General features: G+C 63.1%; 1 protein-coding gene across 1 annotated transcript; it reads right to left on the bottom strand.

The window, feature by feature from the left end:
- Positions 1–6: 6 nt before the first annotated feature.
- On the bottom strand, positions 7–652 carry LOC115285112 (leukocyte immunoglobulin-like receptor subfamily A member 6; the record flags this gene model as incomplete). The annotated part of the gene is made up of 2 exons (XM_029931492.1): positions 7–224; positions 451–652. Coding segments are annotated over 2 exons (420 nt in total), but the record flags the coding sequence as incomplete, so codon positions are not given.
- Between the last annotated feature and the right edge of the window lie 4 nt (positions 653–656).

The raw sequence follows: 656 nt of genomic DNA, 5'->3' as shown, positions 1-656 counted from the left end.
TCCACCATAGCATGTGTACCGGCCCCCATGGGTGGAGTTCACATGGCCCAGGGGGAAGTCGGGGCTGGGCTGCCCATGTAGACGCACAGGAGGTGTGAGCCCCTGGTCCTTCGTCAGAGCGAATGTGTCAAATCCGTCTTCTGAGTGACACTGGAGGGTCAGGTTGTCTCCAGGCTGCAACAGCGAGCCCGGCTGGGCTGAGAGGGTGGGCTCCCTGTAGGCACCTGGACAGGAGGGGACAGTGGTGCCTAGGGGGATGCACACCCCACACTGGCCCCAGGGTCTGAGGTGAGGCTCTCATGGGTCCCCCTCCATGGCTCCAATCTGTGGTCTGGCTCCAGCAGGCCAGTGCCACTCACCCCCCGTCACCCCCAGGGCTCCACTGGGCACACCTCTTAGGCCAGTCATTTGTTCCCAGGGAATAGATGGGGCCGGGCAGGGCCGCCTCACCTGTGATCTGCAGGTGCAGAGGGGCACTGGGGTGTGACCACACGTAAGGGTAGGAGGCCGGAGAAAAGTAGCAGCTGTAGGTCCCCCCATGAGAGGCGCTCACGGGACCCACGGGGAAGAGTGCCTGTGTCTTCTCATGAAGGAACTTCAATTCCAGGACTCGGGGCGCGTCAGCTCCCCCCTCCTTCAGTAGACGGAAGGTCTGC

The sequence above is a fragment of the Suricata suricatta genome, unplaced genomic scaffold (genome assembly GCF_006229205.1).
Source record: "Suricata suricatta isolate VVHF042 unplaced genomic scaffold, meerkat_22Aug2017_6uvM2_HiC HiC_scaffold_41840, whole genome shotgun sequence".
Taxonomy (NCBI): Eukaryota; Metazoa; Chordata; class Mammalia; order Carnivora; family Herpestidae; genus Suricata; species Suricata suricatta.
The sequence above is the reverse complement of the archived record's forward strand: the minus strand, read 5'-3'. Positions and strand labels throughout refer to the sequence as shown.